The 20,066-nt window shown below is 46.3% G+C and overlaps 5 protein-coding genes across 5 annotated transcripts; 2 read left to right on the top strand and 3 right to left on the bottom strand.

Annotated features, from left to right (window-relative positions):
* Positions 1–3,148: 3,148 nt before the first annotated feature.
* Positions 3,149–4,162, top strand: RhiXN_06225 (integrase core domain protein; the record flags this gene model as incomplete). The annotated part of the gene is made up of 1 exon (XM_043326041.1): positions 3,149–4,162. One exon carries the CDS (start codon positions 3,149–3,151, stop codon positions 4,160–4,162), a length of 1,014 nt encoding a protein of 337 aa, XP_043181473.1.
* A 1,886-nt stretch (positions 4,163–6,048) lies between these two features.
* Positions 6,049–8,727, top strand: RhiXN_06224 (Retrotransposon-derived protein PEG10; the record flags this gene model as incomplete). The annotated part of the gene is made up of 3 exons (XM_043326040.1): positions 6,049–6,410; positions 7,649–7,914; positions 8,426–8,727. 3 exons carry the CDS (start codon positions 6,049–6,051, stop codon positions 8,725–8,727), a joined length of 930 nt encoding a protein of 309 aa, XP_043181472.1.
* Positions 8,728–10,086: 1,359 nt separating this feature from the next.
* RhiXN_06223 (Retrotransposable element Tf2 protein) lies at positions 10,087–14,261 on the bottom strand (the record flags this gene model as incomplete). The annotated part of the gene is made up of 3 exons (XM_043326039.1): positions 10,087–11,745; positions 11,785–13,467; positions 13,521–14,261. The coding sequence occupies 3 exons, from the start codon at positions 14,259–14,261 to the stop codon at positions 10,087–10,089; spliced, it is 4,083 nt and encodes a 1,360-aa protein (XP_043181471.1).
* Positions 14,262–14,399: 138 nt separating this feature from the next.
* RhiXN_06222 (Transposon Ty3-I Gag-Pol polyprotein) lies at positions 14,400–18,140 on the bottom strand (the record flags this gene model as incomplete). The annotated part of the gene is made up of 5 exons (XM_043326038.1): positions 14,400–14,882; positions 16,189–16,486; positions 16,543–16,899; positions 16,972–17,026; positions 17,078–18,140. The coding sequence occupies 5 exons, from the start codon at positions 18,138–18,140 to the stop codon at positions 14,400–14,402; spliced, it is 2,256 nt and encodes a 751-aa protein (XP_043181470.1).
* Positions 18,141–18,905: 765 nt separating this feature from the next.
* Positions 18,906–20,042, bottom strand: RhiXN_06221 (Transposon Ty3-I Gag-Pol polyprotein; the record flags this gene model as incomplete). The annotated part of the gene is made up of 1 exon (XM_043326037.1): positions 18,906–20,042. The coding sequence occupies one exon, from the start codon at positions 20,040–20,042 to the stop codon at positions 18,906–18,908; it is 1,137 nt and encodes a 378-aa protein (XP_043181469.1).
* Between the last annotated feature and the right edge of the window lie 24 nt (positions 20,043–20,066).

The following is a 20,066-nucleotide window of genomic DNA, read 5'->3' as shown; positions in this document are numbered from 1 at the left end:
TGTAAAATAGATAAAATTGTATATATTTCTTGACAAAGGTGCGCGTATATACATAGTAAATAGATAAGTCCAGTTAGTTTGGTCAAAAACAAGTGGATTTCAGTGCGATTTTCATTATCAGCGCTTATTGGCCTCAGGGCAACGCAGATAAGTACAGCAATGGCACAGCCATGGGTCAAGGTTGATTGGTCAAAGGCGCAGAGGGAGTCCAGGGTCATGACTGGTTGTTGTCAGTGATTTCTTTGTCTTCAAAAAACTTGGCACATGCTTCCATTTTGTCCATTATACTCTCAGGAAGTACACGGTGACTATGATACTTTTTAGTAGCCCACGCAGCCTGTTGGCCATTTAGTCCACGCCTGTAAGCATCAATGAATCAAAGCAACCAATTCCAAAACCTGCATGTATTGTAACAGAATAGTTGAGCTCTTTATTATAGTATATTTAAGAACACATACCTTTGAATTGACTCTAATGGGACTGAATTTGAAGATGCCACCATATTTGCCTTGATTTCAGGTTCACTCCTTGGACAGAGCATTTGTCAATAGTGGCGCTTTGCATATCCCCAGCATTGTTCAATTGGATTGAGTTTGCAATGGAATTTTGGGAGGAACAATACTCAACAGCCATATGATTCTGCAATTTCTTCAAGTATTGACTTCTGGTTAGCAAAATCTGGCTGATTGAATAGTATGTGGCATGCACAACATTCTTGGGGACCTGGGGGACATTGTTATGGAATGACTAATTTAGACATATGCGCCCCTAATTGCCAATAGTGAATAGTGCAAACTGGAGTAATCATACTTGCTCTATCCAAATATGGGCATGAACATTACTATATTTGGAAACTGGCAGTGCTATAAGACCTTTTATACTTTATTTCCTCATTGCTCTTGCATATATACACGTCTGATCACGTAGAATGGTCATAATATTATTTCTATGATTTATAGCATTTTTTGTATCATACATTTATATGTAGGAACGGGACTTACAGACCATAGAACAAGTGCAAGTAAGCATGCAAGCGCCGGCGCTTAGTAATTGCAAATAAGCGCCAAAGGTCGGCGGGAAATAGGCATATTACTATGCCAACAAATACCAATAGATTGGAGTCTCCAGCATCTCACTTCTCAAAAAGGAATTGTCTGATTCTGAGCCAAATTGATGGAGATACTAACCATTTAAGTTTCTAGCTTTTTCCATGAGATCCTACCTTGCCTCAAGGTTGTTTTTAGCATTCACACTAATGTAATTTAGTCATGTATGCTCTAGAACATTCTATAAATAGCCTTGGGTCTATCTCACTAGGACTTATTGGGACTAATTGGTCTTTATGTATCAAATAGCTCAGACTGTACCTCCCATGTAACTTCCTCTTTTGTACATCATGTATATAGTTATTTGTTCTCCCTCTGGGGTATATAAAGCCCCTGAGGGAGACCCTTTGAATACATCTTTCTTTTAACCCTTCTTTTCATTACATTCTTACCCCTTGTGTGAACTTGAAGATCTATTAGATCTTCTTTACTTAGTTTAGAGTGTCTTATTTTGCTTTCTTAGCCTCTTAAGCTTGCTGGACTTAACCTGTAAGGCATCTCAGCGCATATAGCCTCTAGCAAGGTCCCAACAGATACTGGGTAGCTAGGAAAGACTCTAGGGAAACCCTGAACCTCTTGAGTAAGTCAGTTGGGAGAGTTTAAGGCCTTGAGAGTGGCATATACACTTTGATTAAGTGCAATCTCAGTCAAATAAACTGATATTAACTCTAGATAAATTACAGTAAGTAAATAAGACTCAGTACTAACTTTCATACTATAGGTATAAGCATAACTAACCACCTGCATCTGCAGTAATTGCTTAATTACTTGTTAAGTGTAGGGATCACCCTGATTACTAACCTAATTTACCCCTATATAGCTAGTCTACTGCCTTTTATATCCATATATAATTGATCTATTAATCACTTTATTATATTCTGTACTTAATTACATAGTCCCTAAAACCCTACTCTATAACAAAGTCCCTATGTCATGACCTTCATTGGCATGACATAACTTTTTACTATTTTCTACCTTTTTTTGAGACATTTTCCTGTTTTGGTATATATTTATGACTTATCAAGATCACATGACATATTTGATATACAATGTGATATTGTAGAATGACTCATTATTTAGCACTGTTGTTTTTGATGTGGCTTCACTCATGTATATAAACCAGGTCAAGTTGCTGCTAGAACAGCAAGACTTGACCTCTTTGTCAATTCATCCCCAGCTCTCACATACCCCTAGCCCAGGCCCCTAGTTGGCCATAAGTGCTCCTTACTATTATCATAACCCAGGCCTTTGTTGCCCTCTACTTTTATCCACTACCCTTGGGCCCTAGCTGCCCCTCTATCTGTCTCATAGTCCATTGGTGTCCTAGACGTCCTTGAGGGGCGTCAAGGCAGCAGGCACTTGTGGCCATATGTAACTAAGTATGAACCACATAAGGCAGTGGCAGTGCTACCTACAACAACTAACTACCTAAGTACATTGACCAAGGCCTTAAGGGCAATGGCAAGCTATGTATCTATGGTGAGGAAGTTGCTTAAGGCAACAAGTATAGGTGGAGACTTAGTAGTTACTGGCCTAAGGCCTTGTACAGTAAGGGAGATGTGACAAGAGGTAATTGACCTGGGTGTTACCATGGTTGGTTGGCCTCCTTATATATTCTACAAGAGAGCTATTTACAATTACATGATATCAAATAACTAATCCAATAGGAACCCTGCTCTGCAGTTGGCCTTACTCATGCATACGTGTCACTGACGTGTCATGATGACATTACAGGTGGAGGTGGCTATGTGTGCTGAGTAAGCATGGATGGGGATGTGGCTTGGCGCTAATTGTATGATATAAGCGCCAAAGTCACATGATCAAAAATATTGTCTGTTTAACTTTGTTTAAAATCAAGAAAATAGGAATTAATTCCCTTGGTATATGTGTGTCTACAACAATTGGTGATAGGGCCACAGACTTTAAGCTTCCTTGAACCATAGATCCAAGCTGAGTTGTGACACCCTAGAAGAGATCCTACAATTCCTACAGAATGAGTCCAAAGCACCCCCCCCATCAAACATGCATTCAAAGACTACCAAATGGAGGCAGGACTTTTATTCTATCAAGGAAGGATTGTGGTCCCTGATGTGGGGACCCTTTGTACAGACCTACTGCAGATTTTCCATGACAGCCCCTTAGCAGGACACCCTGGGAGGCAGCAAACCTTGGAATTAATCTCCTGGAATTACTACTGGCCAGGAATCCATGCAGACACTTACTGGCATGTAGACTCCTGCAAAACCTGCCAACATATTAGGAAGCCCTGCTATGTGTCTATACCCCCACAGCTGCTTGAACTACCATCATGGCCTTGGCAACATGTATCATATGACATGATTGTGGACTTGCCCAAGGATGGGAATTACAACTCCATCTTGGTCATAGTGGACAGCTTTACTAAATACATGATCCTGGTGGAATGCTCTAAAAAGCTCAAGGCCCCAGAGTTGGCAGACTTATTCCTATGCCACATATGGAAACAGTATGGCATGCCTGAAAAGACAGTCTCAGACCAGGGGAGGGTTTTCAACAACAAGTTCCTCAGGGCCTTATACCAATGCCTGGGGATAGACCCCCATTTCTCATTGGCATATCACCCTCAGAGCAATGGTCAGACAGAACAAGTAAACCCAACAGTTGAGCACTTCTTGCAAGCCTACTTGGGAGTCAACCAGAGGGAGTGGGTAAAATGGCTGCCCATGGCAGAATTTGCCTACAACAATGTGGTCCATAGTTCTACAGGCAAAACACTGTTCAAAGCACTTTACAGATGGGAGCCAGCCCTAACCCCTAGCAATGTCCCCACCAATGTACCAGAAACCAACAACTTGGCAATGCAGATGGAAGCTCAATGGCAGGAAATTGAAGCAGCACTCTGGCAATCCAAGACACAAATGGTAGCTGGAGAAACAGGCAAACCAGTAGAATTTGAAGTTGGAGAAGAGGCCTGGCTAGACGCAAAAAACGTAAAGCTAAAGACCCTGAGTCATAAGCTAACCAAACAACGCCTAGGCCCCTTCAAGATAACAGAAAATATCTCCAATCAAGCTTAGTGTCCTAGACGTCTGTAAGGACGTCAAGGGTGCAGGCGCTTGTGGCCATGTAACTAATACAGTAAACCGCTTAAGGCGGCAAGGATCTACCCTACAATGTACTAACTACTATCTACAGTGATAAGACACTGTAAGGCGTTGACTAGCTACCTAAGTACAGTGATAAGAATGCTTAAGGCGTGTGACTAAGTGTTTACTGGGCTATAAGGCCCTTGTACAGTGTTAGGATGCAACAAGAGGTAATCAACCTGGGTGTTACCATGGTTGGTTGGCCTCCTTATATATTACAAGGGTGAGCTAATTACAAATACATAATATGCAATACCATATCAAATAAGAACCCCGTTCTGCAGTCAGACTTACTCATGCATACGTGTCACTGACATGTCATGATGACGTCATAGGTGGAGGTGGCTACGTGTGCTGATTTAAGCGCAGATGGGGACGTGGCTTGGCGCTTAGCGTATGATATAAGCGCCAAGATCACGTGATTGAAAATGTTGACCGTTTGCCTTTGTTTAAATTCGAGAAAATGGGAATAAATTCCCTGGTATTGAGTGTGTCTACAACACTTACTGCCTTGAGCTGCTGCCCTCAATGAGGATCCATGATGTCTTCTATGTAGGTCTGCTGTCTAAAGCTAAAAGAGACAAGAAATCCACCTTTGAAAACCGCTCTCCACCTGTCACCATGGATGGGGAAGAAGAGTATGAAGTCAAAGGCATCACAGATGCAGAAGAGCGCAACAGAAAATGGTTCTTCAGGGTGAAATGGAAGGGTTATGGATCAGAAGAAAACACATGGGAACTTTTACACCCTCTTAACACATACCATTGGACTTGCAAGATTTTTCTGATATTTTCACCATTTTTTACAAACTCAATATCTTATGTTTTTTGATCATGTGATCTTGGCCCTTACTATGCCAAGATGCTGTGCCAAGATGCAGTGCCAAGGGCGCTTAGGAGAAATCCATGCTTCTGCACAGCCTGCAGCACTCTTCTTATTTCATTTATGTACTTCTTTTCTCACATGCACAGACCATGTAGATAGCGCCTCTTTGTCCATATATACAGCAGGAAAATCACTTGGAAACCCCAAGTTGATTTTACCTTGTCTCATATTCATTGAGGAGAGATCCCCCCAGCCAGCCAAGTAGCCAGCCCCTAGTAGTTCAGAAGTTAACCCCTTACCTGCGCTCACCACACTTCCAGGGCTAAGCCCCCTCCAACAACAGTGGTTACAAGTAGGACACCTTAAGTGTTATTAGTATAGCCTTAGTATAGATTAGATAAGCAGTGTCTGTAGTAGTATGGTCTTAAGCACCTGCCCACTAGCAAGTACCCACCTTACAGTGGCGTACAACATTGTAAAATTGACTTTCTGTAGGCTTGTTTGACAAGGAGAGGACCCCCTGTACTAGCACAAGGGAAGTCACGTGATCAGGGCCACCTTGCAGGGTAGAATAATCAAAAACCCCCCACCCTCATGTAGTACCAAATTGCTATAAGGTAGAAGGGCTCTAATCCCCTGCATACCACGTGTTTTGCTGGAACACAGTAGTTAGCAACCTTAGTCAGCTGAAACACCTGCTTGTAGAAAATCTGCTCATATCACAATTGCCAGATCTGTTGATTTGTTGTAGGGACTATCCAACGCTAGGTGCTTGACGCAAAGGTTTAGTGCCCACACACTACAAAAAAGCCGCTCATAAGTCCTGTACCAGGCACCCCTATCCCCCATGCCGTCTCACAATTCCATCCACACGCTCTGGCGTCCCTCACCCCTACTCTTGCCCCTCCAGTTGCTCCAGTAGACGTTTCATTCCTACCCACTCCCAACCACCCACTTGCAGCCCATCTCCCACTTTGCAAGACCTGCCAAGAATGGAACCAGAGCTGTCCCTTAGCGCTCTCCTTGAGGCTGTCACAGCCCTCACAGCCACAGTTGGGTCCTTGCAGGACCAAATCAGAAACCAAGGCCAACAGCTTGCAGAGCTCAAAGCCATTTGCAAGGAAACCGCCAACCTTGTTGGCAACAAGGATCAAGGAGGCGCCCAAGCCAAGCCTGGCCCATTGACTGGGCCTGTCACCCCTCCTACCCATTTGGGAGGGGAAGCCCACACTCCAGGAATGGTTAGGCCTGGACTCAAGGCCCCATTCCGCCTGTTGAGAGGCACAAACTTTGACTCCAAGGAAGATGATGAACCCAGACAAGGAACCAAGAAGGAACCTTGCAACACTGTTATGTATCACATAATTTTGCATTCACAGCTCACCATCCACAATAATCTGTATATATCTGACTTTCTGATTTAATGGCCATTTGACTCCTATTTTCCATTATTTCTGTCATTACTCTATGTAACGCTCATATCGACTGTATGTGTTACATATCGTTCAATAGAGCTCCTTCCGCTCGTTCTAACGCTGCCTGTCACGTGCTCATACAATAAGATCTCATGGAGATATTAGCTTCACAAGATTCTATCTATGTGGCTCAAGTACCTTACTAATCATTATATTTGTATCTTTACATCTAGCTCATCACATGACTAGCTCTAACTTGGGAAATGAACCTTATTCCTAGCTTAGTTGAGTCATACCTCTCATGAGATTACTAAGGTTCTCCTTATCTAGTAATTTCTAGTGGCACTGCGAATCCTGCTTATGAGTCATTCTGCTTGCCACCAGAATGACTCACACTAATGACTCACTCTAAGTGCTCATTGGCTGCCAAGCATTTCTTGATAGACTGAGTCATGTATTTAGATGTTTCTATTTTTAACTAATTGCAGTTCAACCCAAGAGCAGTCACATTCCATCCTAGTCATATCTGTGCCTTCCCACCCACCAATCAAAGTCTTAGGAAGCACAGTCCTAAGCAAGTCATACTCATACTCTGACTAGGTGAATGACTCAGTAACCTTGCCACTCTAGGGTATAAAAGGGGACTCTTGCATACCCTTGGAGGGCACCCACCCTTCACTCTTACCACTCACTGTTACTGTTGACTGTCACTCTTGGGTTTGGGCTTGCCCCCCTCAATTGTGTGATATTTTGTGCCTCAAGATTTCAAATAACTTAAACTTGTATAAGTGGATCTCCCAAGTACCCATAGTGTGGAAAGGTTGTAGACCTGATACAGAGTTCTTAGGTTAAGTGAACAGAAGGCAATTGTCCTTAAAGAAGGATATATACTAAGTAACCAGTTAGTTCCTGCAACTAGGAGTGAAACTTACATAACTATCTCTGCCAAAGGGAACCTGAGCCAGTACTCTTGCTCTTACAGAAATACTTACTAAGACACTTTACACTGAGAAAAGATATATCTGTAGTTGATTGTATTCAAGATAGCTAGACCCAGAGAACCCTAAAGAAGCTACTTCTTTACTTAGCTTGGAAATTGGGAAATCTTCCAACACAGACTCTGCTCAGCACCAGAGTCTCAACCTCTTTTCCCCCAATTTACAACAAACACGCCTAGGAGTCTTAGCTCCCTCACCCCCTTTGACTCAGGGTCCAGTGTAAAACAACCCAAAATGGAGTTACCAGACCCCTACAAGGGCAATACACAAGGACGCAAGGCCACCCAGTGGCTAGATAGAATGCTCCTATGGGTAGCTCTCCATAGGGACCAATTTGATGAAGAAGAGCAGATGGTTGTATGGATCTTATACCACATGACAGACAAGGCTGCCAACTGGGCGCTTCCCATCATTGGGACAATCATCAAGGGTGTTGTACACCACTGTAAGGTGGGTACACGCTGGTGGAGGCGGGCGCTTAAGGCCGTACTACTACAAGCAAACTTTATGTAATCTAACTAATAGGCTATGTTACGGTTGCATAAGGCAACCAACTACTCTATACTACTGACAAGGGGCCTTAGGCCTGGGAGGTGTGATGAGTTAAGTGGGGGTTAACGTCTGAAATCTGATGGGGGCTGGCTACTTAGCTGGCTGAGTTGTCCTCCTCAATGAATATGAGACAAGGTAAAATCAACTTGGGGTTTCCAAGCAATTTCCCTCTTGTATTTATACACAAGAGAACTATCTACAGGTGGTCAAGGCTTGTGAGAAAAGAAGTAAGGATATGAAAAGGGAAGCATGCTGCGGACTGCATGGGAGCATGGATTATCCCTAAGTGCCCTTGGCACAGCATCTTGGCGCAGCATCTTGGCATAGTAAGCGCCAAGATCACGTGATTGAAAAACAAAAGATACAAGGGTTGGAAAAAATGCTATAAATATCAGAAAATTCAGGCAAATCCAATGGTATATGTGAGGAGGGTGTAACAAAGGGCAAGGGAAACCCCCCAACCACCATCCTGGCCTTAATGGCCAAATTCAAGGAAGTGTTTGCCAATCCTGACGCAAAAAGGGCTGCTGCCAGGAAAATTGTGGCACTCTCCCAAACTACCACCACTTTGGAATATGTCACAGAGTTCCACAATCTCATGGTGGAATTGGACTGGAATGAGGAGGCCTACATTGCGCAGTTCATGCAAGGCCTCCACTGGAAGGTCAAGGAACTGTTATTGACCAAGTGTTATAGACACAATTGATACCACGGAATTTATTCCAATTTTCTCAATTTTAAACAAAGATAAACAGACAACATTTTCAATCACGTGACATTGGCGCTTATACCATACACTAAGCACCAAGCCACATCCCCATCTGCGCTTAACTCAGCATACATAGCCACCTCCACTTGATGACATCACTATGACACGTCAGTGACACGTATGCATGAGTAAGGCTGACTGCAGAGCAGGGTTCTTATTGGTTATGATTTTGCATATTATACATTTGTAATTAGTTCACCTCTGTAATATATAAGGAGGCCAACCAACCATGGTAACACCCAGGTTGATTACCTCTTGTTGCATCACCACTTTGTAAGGTCTCTACTTATTGGATGTATATATGTGACTTGGTCAGCAACAGCGTTGCCTAAATGACAAGTTGTAACACACACTTGATATTGATGTTAAGAGTAAAGACAGGGGAGAGTGTGTCATAACCCATATCTGGAGGGGTTATTACCATATATCCACTGTCAAAGATATATATATATATGATGCACAGTGATATATTAATAATATAAGTTGCTGGGGGATGTTGCACTCCCCCTGCCCCCCTAGCCGCAGGCCAATGTTAAGGGAGCCTGCAGGCAAGGTCTGAATAATATATTATTATAGAAGAGATTATGTCATCCCCCCCCACCTCAAATCTGTAGTAGTTTAGTATAGTATTTGATAAAGGACTGGAGGGGGGAGGTCATGTGACCTGGACTTAGAGAATATCACTAAGTCCAGCCATGTCAACCATAAGTTTCTTATATGTGGTGTCGTACACCACTGTAAGGTGGGTACTCGCTGGTGGGAGCGGGCGCTTAGGGCCGTACTACTACAGGCAACAAGGTAATCTACTGCTAAACTAGGCTATCTTACTACCGCTTAAGGTGGTCTACTATCTATACTACTGCGAGGGGGCCTTAGGCCTGGGAGGTGTGATAGGTTAAGTAAGGGGTTCAACTACTGGTGACGAATGGGGGCTGACTACTTTAGCTGGCTGGTTATCCTCCTCAATGAATATGAGACGAGGTAAAATCGACTTGGTGTCTCCAAGCAATTTCCCTGCTGTATATATAGACAAAGCACACTATCTACATGGTCTGTGCGCGTGAGAGAAAGAAGTAGCTAAGACAAATGAGAAGCGTGCTGCGGGCTGCGCAGAAGCGTGGATTTCTCCTAAGCGCCCTTGGCACGGCATCTCGGCGCGGCATCTCGGCATAATAAGCGCCGAGATCACGTGATTGAAAAACAAAAGATATCAAGTCCGTAAAAAATACTAAAAATATCAGAAAAAACGTGCAAATCCAATGGTATCTGTTAGGAGGTTATGACATTGCCCCCCCCTTAAAGGCTCTTGGCAGAGTCACAAGCCTTTTTCAGTCGTGACTTGTTAAAACGTTGAATTTCCTCCTGGCTGTGCTCCAGGAGTTCTTCTGGTTCCCAAGAATTGTCCTCCGGACCGTATCCTTTCCACTTGATCAAATAGAACCATTTCCCTCGTTGCCTTTTTGAGTCAATGATTTGTTCCACTTCATATTCTTCTTCCCCCTCGATTGTTTCTGGAGGGGGTCGTTCTGGAAACGGTTGGCTAGGGGACTTATGGACTTTGGACAATAGTCCCACGTAGAACACATCGTGGATTTTCAAAGTTTCCAGCAGCTTCAGGCGGTATGCATGACTGGAAATCTTCTCTAAAACTTCGAAAGGACCTAGTCTTTTAGGATCCAGTTTATTGGAGTTGGTCCTGAGTTCCACGTTCTTTCCATCTAGCCAGACCAATTCACCGATTGAATATTTGGGGATGGTTCCTTTATCCCTAGTCATTTTTTCCTTGCTCATCTTGAGGGCGGACTCTGCTTCCTTCCATTCATTGGCCAAGGTGTCTGCTAATTGGTCTGCTTCTGGTACGTTGGACGGTATGTTGGAGGGGTTCATCACCGGATTTTTTCCATAGACCAATTCAAAGGGTGTTTTTCCTGTGGACGCGTGTCTGGCGTTGTTGTACGCATATTCTGCCAAAGGTAACCACGTGGCCCAGTCTGAATGATCCGCGGCTACGTAAGAACGGAGGTAGAATTTGATGAACTGGTTTACCCGTTCCGTTTGTCCGTCTGATTCAGGGTGGTACGCAGAGGAGAACGCTGGTTTGACTCCAAGCCGTTGGTAGAGGGCCCTTAAGAATTTCCCGGTGAAGGTAGTTCCGCGGTCGGAGATTGTTTTGACCGGTAATCCGTGAAGTTTCCAAACATGGGTGATGAATAGGTCTGCAAGTCCTTTGGCGGTAACCTTCTTAGAAGTGGGGATGAAATGCCCAAACTTGGAGAATGAGTCAATTACCACTAGGATAGCATTGTGGCCCTGTGACTTAGGAAATCCCGTAATAAAATCGTAGGATATTGTATGGAACGGGAAGGGAGGAACTTCTAGGGGCTTCAGGGCAATGACAGGGGCGTGAGCTTGGCGATTCGTTTGACAGGTGGGGCAACATTCAACCCATTCCTTGGCGGATGACTTCATTCCTGGCCACCAGTAATTACGGCTCAGGAGTTCCAGGGTTCTTTGTTGTCCAGGGTGCCCTGCCAGGGGTGAGTCGTGGAACTCCTTGAGTAGACGTTCTTTTAGGGCTTCTGAGTCTGGGACAACTAGTTTACCACGATACCAGAGGAGGTCCTCTTCCCAGTCATAATCTTTGTATGCCTTACGAATGGAAGGAGGGGCGTTGTCCGCGTCTTCTGTGAGGAATTGGATAATGGGCTCAAGGGATGGGTCTTCCCTAAGCTTAGTGCGGATTTCCGTGACAATTTCCAGTTCTTCCTCTGACGTGTTGGCAAAGACTTCTGCGGGGAGCATGACTTCTGGTTCTGAGGGGTTGTCGACATAGTCTGCTCGTCTGGACAATGCATCTGGCTTACCCGACTGTTTCCCTGGTCGGTAGTGGATCTCAAAGTTAAAGTCGCTCAAGAATATGCGCCATCGGGCATGCCTGCGATTAAAGGTTCTAGCCTGCATCCAATATTCCAAATTTCAATGGTCCGTGAACACCTGTATGGGTTTGTCCGTTGCTTCTAAGAAAATACGCCACTCCTCTAGGGCTTTGATGATGGCTAGGAGTTCCTTGTCATGGGTGTCGTAATTGGCCTCAGCACCAGAGAAGGATTTCGACATATAGGCTACTGGGTGTAAACGGTTATCCTCCCCTCTTTGACTAAGGATTGCTCCCATGGCTACTCCTGACGCATCTGTTTCAAGGTAGTAGGGGAGGCTAGGGTTGGAATGGATAAGCACTGGTGACCAAGTAACTAGGCGTTTCAACTCCTGGAATGCTTCCTCTTCTGGGTTACCCCATGACCAGGGGGTTTCCTTTTTGGTGAGGTTGTGGAGGGGGCGTGCAACCGAGCTGAAATTGGGAATGAACCATCTAAGATAGTTGACAAATCCTAGGAAAGCCTGAACCTGTTTGACCGTTTTGGGAGTGGGCCAGGTTGTGACTGCTTCTATTTTCTTCTGGTCCATTGAGAACCCAGCAGGGGAGATGACAATGCCTAAGTAATCAACCGTAGTCACATGGAAATGGCACTTTGAGAGTTTGCAGAAGAGTTGGTTTGCCATTAGCCTGGATAGTACTTCCCTCACATGGGCTGGATGTTCTTCTGGTTTTTCCAAGAAGATCAAGATGTTGTCCAAATAGATGACCACGGTGACGTCAATAAGATCCCTAAACAAGTCATTCATGAAGTGTTGGAAGGCGGCTGGGGCATTGGTAAGCCCAAAGGGCATCACCAGGTATTCAAATAACCCATACTTTGTTCTAAAAGCCGTCTTCCATTCGTCTCCTTCCTTAATCCGGACATTGTTATAACCCCATCTTAGGTCCAGTTTGGTGAACATCTTGGCGTGCCTTAGTTTGGCCATGAGGTCATCTTGTCTGGGGAGCGGGTAGACGTTTTTGTGCGTGACATCATTTAACTTCCTGTAATCAACCACCAATCTAAGGGATCCATCCGCCTTTTTAACGAACATAACGGGGGCGCCAGCAGAAGAAGTGCTAGGACGGATCTTTCCTGTTGCCAATTCTTCGTCTATGTGTTGTTTTAGCGCCTTTGATTCCGCGTCTGTCATGCCATAGATAGGGCCGGGGGAGAGTTTGGCATCTGGGATAAGGTCTATTGCAATATCATACTCCCTGTGTGGGGGTAAGACCTTGAATTCCTCTTCTCCAAAGACTCGGGCAAATTCGTGATATTGGGGTGGAAGGTTTGCCAGAGGGTTGGGGTCTGCTTCTTCCTCGGAGGCAATTGCTACTTGTTTGGGGAACGTAACTGTTCCTTGCTGCCAATCGATGAGTGGGGATTTGCTTGTGAGCCAGGTCATGCCAAGTATTGCTGGGGTATTGCCTATTGGGCAAACTAGGAAAGGAATGGAATGGATGTGGCCATTGGCCGAAACCGTGAGGATTACCTGGTGCCAAATGCGCCCAGTTTGTGAAATAGTACCATCTAACATTCTCACTACTCGTGGATTTTCGAGTAGGGTTTTGGGGATTTTGTGTTTTTCCACTATCAAGGGGGAGATGAAGTTTGACGTGGCTCCTGAGTCTATCAATGTTTTCAAGGGTTCTGCCGGGGAATTCTGGACATAGAGATCGATAAATAGCAGTGGTTTTTTATTTGAATCCAGTCCTAGATTTACAAATTCAATATCTATATTGTCCTTTTTAGTCGGGGGCTTGGCAGCAGTCCTCGACTTCAATCTTTTCCCGACTCGACATCCTCAGCAACCTTAGCCACCTCCTTGATTGTGGCCTTCCACCCATTTGGACACTGCTTGATGTCGTGGCCCTTTTGTCCGCATTTCACGCATAGCCCAGATGCGCGGCGGCGGTCCCTTTCTTCTGGGGTGACGTAATTGGGGTCCTCTGAGAGGCGGACCCGTTGGGTGGTAGTGGTGGAGGTAGTGGCCACGGTGGCCGGGGACTTGGCGGGTGCCTTTTTTGGGCGGTTCTCCTTGTTTTTGCGGCGTATGTTGTCAATTTTTATGGAAGCCGCAAAAATTGCTTTGAGTTCGTCAGGAACGCTATCTTTTGTTGATAGCAGTTCCTTCACCTTCCAGTGGAGTCCTCGCGTGAACTGCGCGATGTAGGCTTCCTTGTTCCAGTCTAATTCCGCCATGAGATTGCGGAACTCCGTGACGTACTTGGAGGTTGTGGTGGTTTGGGAGAGTGCCGCAATTTTCCTGGCGGCGGCCCTCTTGGCATCTGGATCGGCAAATGCTTCTTTGAATTTGCCCGTTAGGGCCTGGATGGTGGTCGGAGGGTTCCCTTCTCCCTTGATGATTGCCCCAATGATGGGAAGCGCCCAGTCTGCGGCCTTATCGGTCATGTGGTAGAGGATCCACACAACCATCTGCTCCTCCTTGTTGAATTGGTCCCGGTGGAGGGCTACCCAGAGCATCATTCTGTCTAGCCACTGGGTGGCTTTGCGGCCCCTGGTGTCTCCCTTATATGGGTCGGGGAGGTCCATTTTAGGCCGTTTTACGCTGGATCCTGCGTCAAAGGGGGTTAGGGACCCTAAGTGCCGTTTAGGCGTTCCTTGAGGCTCCCTTTTGGGGTGCCTTGGCTCTTCCTCGTCTTCTGAATCAAAACCTGTGCCCCTTGATGGTCAAAAGGGGGCCTTGAGTCCAGGCCTAATCGTTGCTGGAGTGTGGGCTTCTCCTCCCGTGTGGGTGGGAGGAGTGATAGGCCCAGTCAATGGGCCAGGCTTTGTTTGGGCTCCGCCCTGGTCCTTGTCTCCAACGAGGTTGTTGGTCTCCTTGCATAAGGCGGTGAGCTGAGTGATTTGCTCGCCTTGAGACTTGACTTGGTCCTGGAGGGACCCAACTTGTGTGGAGAGGGCTTGGATAGCCTTGAGGAGAGTGGTAAGGGTTGGCTCCGGTTCCATCCCTGGCAAGTCTTGCAAAGTGGGAGATGCGCTGCGAGAGGGTGGTTGGGAATGGGTTGGAATGGAACGTCGGCTGGAGCGGCTGGAAGGGCAAGAGTAGGGGTGAGGGGCGCCAGAGCGTGTGGATGGTATGGTGGAGACGGCGTGGGGGAGAGAGATGCCTGATTCAGGACTTATGAGCGGTTTTTGCGCAGTGTGTGAACGCTAAATCCTTGCGTCAAACACCTAGCGTTGAACAATCCCTACAACAAATCAACAGATCTGGCAATCGTGATACGAGCGGGTTTTTTGCAAGCGGGTGGTTCAGCTGTCTAGGATCGCTAACTGCTGTGTTCCGGTGAGACACGTGGTATGCGGACGATTAGAGACTGTCCGCCTTATAGCAATTTGGTACTGGGTGGGACCGACAGCTGTTTGATTATTAAAGCTGAAAGGCAAGTCTGATCACCCGTTTTCCCTCGTGCTAGTACGGGAGTTCCTCTTGTTTGTTGATCAAGCCTACAAGAAGTCGATTTTACAATGTCGTACACCACTGTAAGGTGGGTACTCGCTGGTGGGAGCGGGCGCTTAGGGCCGTACTACTACAGGCAACAAGGTAATCTACTGCTAAACTAGGCTATCTTACTACCGCTTAAGGTGGTCTACTATCTATACTACTGCGAGGGGGCCTTAGGCCTGGGAGGTGTGATAGGTTAAGTAAGGGGTTCAACTACTGGTGACGAATGGGGGCTGACTACTTTAGCTGGCTGGTTATCCTCCTCAATGAATATGAGACGAGGTAAAATCGACTTGGTGTCTCCAAGCAATTTCCCTGCTGTATATATAGACAAAGCACACTATCTACATGGTCTGTGCGCGTGAGAGAAAGAAGTAGCTAAGACAAATGAGAAGCGTGCTGCGGGCTGCGCAGAAGCGTGGATTTCTCCTAAGCGCCCTTGGCACGGCATCTCGGCGCGGCATCTCGGCATAATAAGCGCCGAGATCACGTGATTGAAAAACAAAAGATATCAAGTCCGTAAAAAATACTAAAAATATCAGAAAAAACGTGCAAATCCAATGGTATCTGTTAGGAGGTTATGACATGTGGGAACCTGGGGGTTCTGAGTGCATAAGTGCGAGTATATGCGTGTTTCCGGTGGCCGTAGTGTGTACCATGAGTGCCCTGGTATGTGAATAGAGGGCACAATAGGGGTGTGGCTCATGACAGAGAGGGTCAAAGTCCTGGGACCTTATAAGGTGCCCAAGTCAATACATGCGTAAACAGAAGAAACCAAATGAACGTATATAGTTAGTAATCAGCCTGAACAGAGCACCGGGTACAAGTGTAACATAAAGAGAGGTAATGGTGTATTGTAAGGGTAACACATACACCAGAGCTAGACCTACAGTGATAGCGTAACCCTTACACTTGCCCTCCAGATGGTTGCAGCTGTCTCAGTCACTTTTCTCCATCTCCTCCAGTGCCCTTCCCTTCCCCTTTCCTTTTGACTTGATCAGTCCTTCTACATACCAACAATTGCTTGAGCTTGAGCTTGCGTGGTGAGAAGCAAGGCTGTTCCTGCTCAAGGGTCTTGAGTCCATTCCCAGCGTTGCGCATCTTGATGTTGGGTCCAAGGGTTGTCCACTTGGCAACGTGGTTGGTTGCGTCCCTAACGTCTGGATTGTCTTGCTCTGTTGCAGATGGCTTGGGCCCGCCGTTGCTTCTGTTGTTGGAATTGGCCTTGTCTTCTCCAATGCTGGATTTGGGAGCCACAACAGCACGTAATGTCTCAAAGTTGCCTTGTTCCCCCTGATTGTCAACCAGTGTTCTTCAATCCCCAGTATGAGGTTGTTGATTGCTTGTTCTGTGGTCTCTGGCATGTACAGAGGCACCAGATAGGCTTGCCTTAGTAGTTCCTGAGGGTAGCTTGCATTGCCAATCCTTGGTTTGTCCCCTATCCTTAGAGCCTGTAGTACAATCCTTGACATATCTTCCATGATGTCCCACTCCCTGTCCACAATGCGCTGGTGAGTCCTCTTGATGCGCTTGTTGAGGGTCTTGGTCACTGATATCAAGTTCTCAACAGTTCTGATAGCCTGGGTTACCTTTGACAACAGATTGTTGATTTGGAGCCCAATTGCGCCCCTCTGGTTTGGGTCTGGTGCCGGTTGGAGTGGTGGGTTCAATGGTACTCTCTTGATTGGATCCAGTAGCGTTGTTGGAGCTGGATTGGCTAGCGCTCTGGGAATTCAAAGGGGTAGAGGCTCAGGTTCTAACAATGGCCCTAGTATTGGGCAAATGCTTGGTACGTACTTGCTTTCTTCCTTGTTGTTCACTTCCGTTCCGCTCAGGGGAGAGGCTGCTTCCCCTGGTAGTTGACAAGCTACGGCCTTGCTTGGTCAAGGCGCTACGTGTGGACAATCTACTCCTTGGCCTAGCACTAGGTTGAGTTCTTCTTTGTCTAAAGCGCCTTCCTTTGTACAGGTCCAGCTGCCCTCTACCAACATGCAGGTAATGGTGCTGATATCTTGGGCGTGTCCCCATGCCCCCTTGTTGGCCTCTTTGCTGTACTTGGGGGTTACAGGCTTGGACAGTTTTGAGGCTGGTCTGCGCAATGGTGTTGAGCAGCCGCAGTAACCCAGGATTGACTTGGTTGTACTGGTCCTGTTGATACGCTGGTGGTTTGTCTTGTTGTTGGTTGTGGTCCCAACTACGTTGCTGGCGTTGGCCTTGGGGCATCTTTTGTATAGTGATAGTAATTCAGTGAGCTTGATATGCAACAGTGGTGTGGTGAGGTGCTTGTACTCTGGGTCTCCCTCCTTAAGTATGCATATGCTTGCGCCCTCCAGGGTTTCAGACCCGCTATCACTAAGCTCATCATAGGGTGTGTCTCCCCCTTCTGCCCAAGGTAGGTCCCTAGCTTGTTTGACCCCTATGGCTCCAAAGTATTGCTTGAGTGCTTCTAAGTGCCTAACCACACGGTACATTTCCCATGTGTGGTCCCCAGTTTGCCACACTATCTTGAACGCTGCATTACTACCCTTGCCACAATGCCCTACTATTTTCTCTACTGCCCATTTGTTGTCATTGGCTTCCAACAATGCAATTTGCTTGTAGTTCCTCCCTGGGAACCTGCGGTCCTTGTAGGGTATATGCGGCTTGAGTAGCAACACATGGAATATTGCCTTGATCCCCTGCTGCCTGAGGTCCTCTGGGAGCTCCACATGGTAGGTGGCTCCTTCTTTTACCACTCCATCAATTACTACCAGCCCAATCCATTGTGCCAATAGCTTGTGGGGCTTTCCCATTGGTACGCACATATTCTTTGTGCTCACATAGACCCAATTGCCCTGCTTGAAGGGTGATGGCCTTTGGTGTTGATTTGACTCAACCATCTGGCTCACACGCGCTCCTATGATTGCGTTGTGCGCTATCATTAGTGCGTATTTGATATTACGCGCTGCTTTGCGCACACCGTGCATGTCCGTCCTGGTTCTCACTAACATTGGTCTAGGTACGCGTCCGTAGTTCAGCAAAAACAGACTGAATCCCATTGTTTCTGACCTTGCTGAGTTTATTGCAAACTCTATGCTGGGTAGCTTGAGTGCCCAGTCCCTCAGGGCCGGGTTTACGCACACGCGTATTATTCCTGACATGCTTTGTATTAATCATTCCATCATCCTGTCTGTTTGTGGGTGGAATGCGGACAATAATCTGATCTCAGTACCAGTCAGGCTATAGAATGTCTGCCAGAATATTGATGTAAATAGCTTGTCTTGATCTCTAATTATGATTTCTGGTATTCTGTGTAGCCTGAATACATTTGCGTGGAACACTTCTGCCATGTTGCAAGCGGTGTAGTCCAACCTGGTAGGTATCAAATGCGTCATACACGTTAGGTGATCTATCACAGCACATATCATGTCAAATGTTCCTAGCAATGTGGTTGATTTGGGTAATGGTCCAAAGAAGTCTACCCCAACCTGTGCCCATGGGTACTTTGGTATTGGCAATGGCTTCAACAGCCCGTATGGCTTCTGTGTTCATGTCTTGGACAACGCGCATGATACACATGCATTGCAGAAACGCTTTGTGTCATTTGCCATTCCTTTCCAGTATAGACTTTTGCGCATGTATGCATATGTCTTTTTGTATCCCAGATGCAATACCATTGAGTGAGCGTGCAAGATTAACAGAGTGCAGATATGCCAATCCCTGCTTGTTGTATTTGGCACACATAGATACAATCAACTGTGCTTGCTAAAGTATATTAGTTCCTTGCGGAGTTCAAACTGAGGAAATTGCAATGGTTCCTCAATTATTTTCTTGTAGTGTTTGTCCTTCTTGTATCCTTCTGCTATTGCGCTCACTATGTCTATTTTGCTCACTAGCTGTGTTATGTGCCTGTGGTCTGATCTGTCCATTGGGTCTACTTTGTTTCCTGTAGTATTCCTGCCCTCCAGCTCAATGCTTGCTGGTGAGCTCATTGATTCAGTCTTGCGTGTTTCACTCCCAGCTTCTGTTGACCCATTCATGATCTCATCAAATTCTTCCCTTCTATCAGGGTCCCAATTTGCTTTATCAGCGGTGCCTCTTCTCTTTGGGGCTCTTGTCCCAATTCTTCCGTAATTGCCCCTTCCCGGGATTTCTGGGTTGTATTGTTCCAGCGCCACACGTTTACAAGCTGGGTTTTGCCTCACCCCTTCCAATGTTACTTGGCTCTTGGCCGCTACTTTGGCTGCCATACCTGTGATCACAGGTCGCGTTAACTGTACGGTGGGTGTATGCGCATTCCCCGTTGTGTTGTTTCCATCTATGTCCGCCATGTATTCACTTGCCGCCTGTTCCGTTCCCTTTTTGTCTTCACTGTATATCCTAGAAAGTGCGTCCGCCAGCACGTTCTGGGATCCCTTGATGTATCTAATAGTGCAGTTGAATTCATTTATTGTTTCTAACCATCTAACTTGGCGCGCGTTCAGTTCCTTCTGGGTTAGCAAGAACTCCAGCGCCTTGTGGTTGGTGAGTACTTTGAACTTCATGCCATACAGTAGTGGCTGGAACTTGGCCAGTGATGCTACTATGGCCAGGGCCTCCTGTTCTGTCACCGTGTAGTTCTGTTGCGCTGTTGTGAACTTAGCCAACCAGAAGGCTGCTACTGCAGCCGTCTGCCATTCCTTCCCTTGGCTGACCAGTCTGCTTGCTCTGGTTAGGCTTGCGTCCGTTATCAGGTATATTGGGTCCTCTCCCGGCCTGTATCTCAGTGCTACCCAATGTTTGTCCCTGTATTCTTCTACAAGCTGTATCACTTCGCAGAATGCCCGCTCTTCCAGTCCGCCCCAGCGGAATAGCGTGTTTCTGCTTGCGCGCTTTGCCAATGGTGCCATTGGTATCCGTATTCCTGGACAATT

The sequence above is a fragment of the Rhizoctonia solani genome, chromosome 7 (genome assembly GCF_016906535.1).
Source record: "Rhizoctonia solani chromosome 7, complete sequence".
Taxonomy (NCBI): Eukaryota; Fungi; Basidiomycota; class Agaricomycetes; order Cantharellales; family Ceratobasidiaceae; genus Rhizoctonia; species Rhizoctonia solani.
Note: the sequence above shows the minus strand (reverse complement) of the source record. Positions and strands in the feature narration are given on the sequence as shown.